This window comes from Lolium perenne, chromosome 7, assembly GCF_019359855.2.
Source record: "Lolium perenne isolate Kyuss_39 chromosome 7, Kyuss_2.0, whole genome shotgun sequence".
Classification (NCBI taxonomy): domain Eukaryota; kingdom Viridiplantae; phylum Streptophyta; class Magnoliopsida; order Poales; family Poaceae; genus Lolium; species Lolium perenne.
Window position 1 is genome coordinate 244,179,258 of NC_067250.2, and position 5,017 is coordinate 244,184,274.

General features: G+C 45.1%; 1 protein-coding gene across 1 annotated transcript; it reads right to left on the bottom strand.

Moving 5' to 3' along the window:
* Positions 1 to 2,522: 2,522 nt before the first annotated feature.
* Positions 2,523 to 3,977, bottom strand: LOC127313113 (uncharacterized). The gene has a single exon (XM_051343655.1). The coding sequence runs from the start codon at positions 3,885 to 3,887 to the stop codon at positions 3,252 to 3,254; it is 636 nt and encodes a 211-aa protein (XP_051199615.1). The 5' UTR covers positions 3,888 to 3,977; the 3' UTR covers positions 2,523 to 3,251.
* Between the last annotated feature and the right edge of the window lie 1,040 nt (positions 3,978 to 5,017).

The following is a 5,017-nucleotide window of genomic DNA, read 5'->3' on the forward strand; positions in this document are numbered from 1 at the left end:
GTTATATCTCCTCCGAGCCCAAAGGATGGTGCTAATGCTTGTGCAAGTTCGTTTCCAATTGAATTCTAGCTTGTATTATCTTCTTCTCTAATTTTTTTTGCAGAAAAACAAAACTTCTTCTGCAAAGTTTACTCTTATTTGTCCGTAATAATATATGTCTGGTTTCACTGATTTGATTGTCTTTGCTACTTGTTCACGGTCTATTTCCATGATGCTTGATGGAATTTTCTCTTACGGTCAAACACTATAAAATTGTTTATTACCGATATGCTATCAAAGAGTTATGCGTGGCTACTGGGTGCTATTTTATCAAATTCATGCTATGACTTATAATTGACTATTAGCTCATGTATAAGGAGAGCACAAGTCATGAAAATCCAAGAAACTATGATGTCATGTTTCAGTTTTTCAATAAACATGTTCATCTGAAGAGTTTTATTTGACAAGATGTTGAATGTTTCTCTCTAGAGCTAGACTTATAGAAATTTTCTGATGGATGCTTTTCACACTACTAGAAAGGTTGATATTATTTTCTCATTATCATTTGCAGGCATTGTTCAGTGTTTTGTTTTTGCCTACATGTTTGAGGAAAATAACGTAAGTGTTTCAACCATGATTATACATTATGGCAACTTGAATGCCAAATACGTGTAGGCAAACCAAAATATCATTACAATTTATGTGCATCTCTCCTAATATTTGAATCACGAGTTTGGCTGAGCACTGAGTTGAAACCGACATTTCTCTTTAGACTTGATTCCAGAACTGAGGAGCCTCTGAATACTCAATCCCGATGTCTGCATAGGACGATGCAGCGACATTGTATGAGTGAGGTTAATAGAAGGGCATGGTTCCGGTGAGCGCACGCATCAAATCCATTGTGATGTTCTTCCGCAGAAAATGTTTGGAAGTGTTCCATTGCTTTCACAAATGCGCAAATAATCTTGACGTGTAAGTACCTTGACAGAAGTTAGTTCATTTTCAGTCTATTTTTCTTCATTTTTCTTCAGATACCCATCCATTTTTTTCAATTGGCTTAGAAGTTTGAAGCGGTCATATATCTATCTCAAATGGCCTCTGGATTCAGGTTCGAGTGAAAGTAAATGGTCTTCCCACATAACTCTACTGGTGGAAGGCTATTTTCATGTAGGTTAGCATTTTTTATGTTATACACCTGAGGATGCAATTTATCATTTAATCTGTTTTTCACAAAGATTAGCATCTGGTAACATGTTTCATCATGTAGCCAGGTGCAAATCAATTATTTATGTAGTTCATTATTTTCGTGAATATGTGTCTGTCTTACTTTTCCATTAACCTACACATGCACTAGAAAATTGAAGAATGCAAATTCGCCGGGTAGGATTGCCTTGTTTTGCTTTGAACAGCTTGGCATCATGCAGATAGTCATTAGTCATGTGGTTCTGTTTTGCTATCTCATATATCTATATCGAACTATAATTGAGAAGTGGCTATTTGGTAGACACTCCTGTTGATGCATGAGTATTCGTAACACCTTTTCTGCGAGCATTCTCCATGAATGAATGACCTACAAATTTTGCTAGAAGTCAGAGTACTTCTTTAGTTCTTTTGTTCTGAGAGTGCCAAGTAAGAGTTATTCTTTTATTTCTGGCATCAACTAGGAACAACATATAAGCATCTTCAAACCAGCTCTATTTTGGCAACAATTGTTCTGCGGTGTTTAGCATGGAAGAATGATCTGCAAATTTTTCTTGTGGTCAGAGTTCTTCCTACATATGTTAGGAGAGTATCAAGCAAGATCGAGTTACTTTTTATTTCTGAAATCAAGTAAGATTTACATGCAATAATCTTTAAACCTGCTCAGATCTTTTCAAGTTATAGTGATAACAAGCGATTTACCATTTCAATAATCAACTAGAATGTAATTCTTCCGAAAATATGTTCTTTTGTTTTCTGCAAAAAGGATGGAAGAGGGGCGGTTGCTCTGTTGATCCTGAAAAAATTATTTTTGATCTTACGGTAGTTTCCATAAACTTAGGGGTTAGCTCAAATTATTTGAATACATACTGTTATATATGCACTTTATTATGTAGTTATATATGCATTTAATTGGGGCATTGCATTAGACGTGCATGTGCACGTGCTCGATTACTAGTGACAATAAAAACGGCAAATCTTTTGCCTCATTTCAAAAGAAACCCACACTATGAGGCCATCTAAATTAGATCGCTCACACGAACCTCCAAATAGCTAAGCGGCTGATCAACATTCTATCTTGTGACAATATTGAATAATGAAGGCCAATGGTTCTAAGACCTAACTTTATACTTTTCTCGTATTGGAACCTTGGCAAACTGAAATTTCCATATAAGAGAATAAGATAACGATTATCCTTTGCAACGTTAACCAATACACGAAGAAAGTCAATTTTGTGTAGCTGCTCCATTTTGTGAATTGATCTTGGGCTCGAACACTCGGAACTTATAGGAGGATGAAAACGGAGTAGCTAGTGAGTTCAACACATACACGCTCTTAACACATTAAGGCAGTTAACATGTAATCAATGGAAGACGGGGCCGATCCTAATGCTCCTTGAGATGAAAGCACGCCAAAAGAGATGCAACAAAAACCGCATCCAAAAACAAGTAAAAACTGCTAAACCGCACCCAAACACAGCCACATGAAGGGTTATCCATCAACCAAATCCAGGACAGACTTGTACCCATAAAAAAAACGAATATGGCTGGTTACTACAGTAGTGCTCAAGTTTCTACTAGATAAGGGCATGTACAATGGTGATGACTCAGCTGTCTGTAAGGGGTAGTTATAGCTGATTTTGGTGATGTGGAGGAAAGAGAATGAGGAGAGAGAGGGAGGCTGTCTGTAAAGTTACAGACAGTCTGTAGTCTTCTTACAGACGGCTTACAGACAGCATTTTTGTTGTTGTATGAAGGGTGTCTATAACTTATACTCATACATGGTTATGGCTAAAAATAGATAGCTTACAGACAGACCACTGTAGACACTGTCTATACTACTGTCTATATATGATATGGAGTGCTATTACAGACACCATCTATCTAGACCATTGTACATGCCCTAAGCTAGCGGGGCAGGAAAAACGCACACCATAAAGGCGTGTAAAACATGCACCCCTAGCCCAAAAACATGAAAACCATAAAGGCTTCATAGTCTTCAGACAACTTGTCCTTCGGCGTTAGCACCTTCTCATGCTCGAAGTTAGCCAATGATCGAGCCAGCATATTTGATCACTCGTCAGTGATGAACGGCATGCAGCTGGAGCTGCGAGCGATGCCGCCTCCGGCAGCGGCAGCCTTTGCCTTGGAGGCGCTTTCCCTGACCTCCCGGGGGTTGATGCTGGACCTAGACCTGGGCCCGAGCTTGGAGCGCTTCCTGAGGATCTCCCTCATGGCCTCCGCCTGGAATAGCACCGGGTGCGTCCTCCCGAAGCCGTTGAACCTCTTGCACACGCCCATGTGCGTTCGGAGCGCCTCCTCCCGCGACGTGCCGCTCTTCTCGGCCTCCTCCGTCACGGCCTCCGCGCACAGCCCGCAGACCCACCGCCCCGAGAAGCGGCCGCGCACGCCGAGGATGTACTCGGGCGTGCACTCCTCTGACATGCCACAGCACTCGCACTTGGCGTCCTCCACCTCCGGGACCGGGTGGAGCAGCTTCATCTCCGCCTCTGCCGCCGCCTCCTCCTCCTCCTTGGCACGGCCGTGGTGGTGGAGCTCGTAGGAGACGTCGGACACGGTGCGCTGGAGCTTGTCGGACGAGGTCCTGCGCCTCTTCTCCAGGTTGCCGGCGTCGATGTTGCTTGCCATCGCGATGAACGGCGCCGCCATGGCCATGGCGACCGCGCACGCCTCTCTGCTGGGTGCCATTGCTGGATCGGACTTTGCCCTACCTCTTGGGTGTTTCTTGGCTATGTGTTGCGCCTTGTTGAGTCTCAGTTGTGATATATCTTACAAGCTGATGGCTTTTGTGTGATAAGATGGTCCAGAATGCATGGCTTTTTATAGAGGTTCCATGGTGGCTAAGTTGAGCCAAATGAAAGCTTCCCGCGTGCATGCATGACACTGTCCACAAGATGTGCCGAAAAGGTGGTGTGCAACTTGATGAGTGTAACTTGTGGTGGCTAGGTGATGCAGCTAAAGGGATTGCAAAATTTGACATAAAGATTTGATGGAAATGGCCTGTTACGAAACCTTTGTGTCAAGTGGTCGACGCGATGATAGGTTCACAATCTTTTGCACGTGATGGTGTTCCGGAGATATCATCAAAATAGGGTTGAAGATTGCATGCCGGTATGTGAAAAAGGTGATTGCGGAATGCAGGCAATTATATTGCCCCGCCGTTTAATTTTGATCTTGCCTTTTTTTTTTGCAGCATGGTAAGTTCTTGTGAACTTGTGACAGCTGTTCTCGACAAATTGTTGCGATTAGCTAAGAGCATGTCTAGTAGGCCCCTCAAAACGCTGGTACCCCGTATTATTCCGGTGGGATAGGGGGTGAGGGCGAAATGGGCCGTCTAGCAGGCCCCGTATTCGGGCCGGCCCGTATAGGCAGAATACGGGGCCCGTCAAACCCACCCTGCCGCCCCCTACAAATAGAGGGTGAAGGTGCGAGTGGGGGTCCAACCCCTCACTCGCAACCCTAGCCCCGCCGTGCGCCGCCACCACTCCGGCGAGCAATTCCCACGCGCACGCCGCCGCATTTCCACCGCCACCAGCCATGAGTGCACAGCGTAGGAGCAGCCTCTCGCCCGCCGCCGGATCGAAGCGTTCCCGCGAGCCGACCACAGTGGAGGAGGCGTGGTGCCACCACTGCAAATTCTTCTTCGCCGGGAGACGGCGTGCAAGTACGTCGGGTCCGAGTGGATGCCGCCGACGCTCCGGGAATTCGCGGAGGGCGGACGCTACCACAAGGTCGAACCGCCATTGAAGCCGATGAGCGGCGGCGAATTCGAGAAGTGGCGGAGCGCGTGGGAGAAGGAGCGCACGTGGAAGACCGCG

What these genes read in the sequence shown, in the direction of transcription:
- LOC127313113 (XM_051343655.1), bottom strand. Translation starts at nt 3,887, where the DNA reads ATGGCACCCAGCAGAGAGGCGTGCGCGGTCGCCATGGCCATGGCGGCG.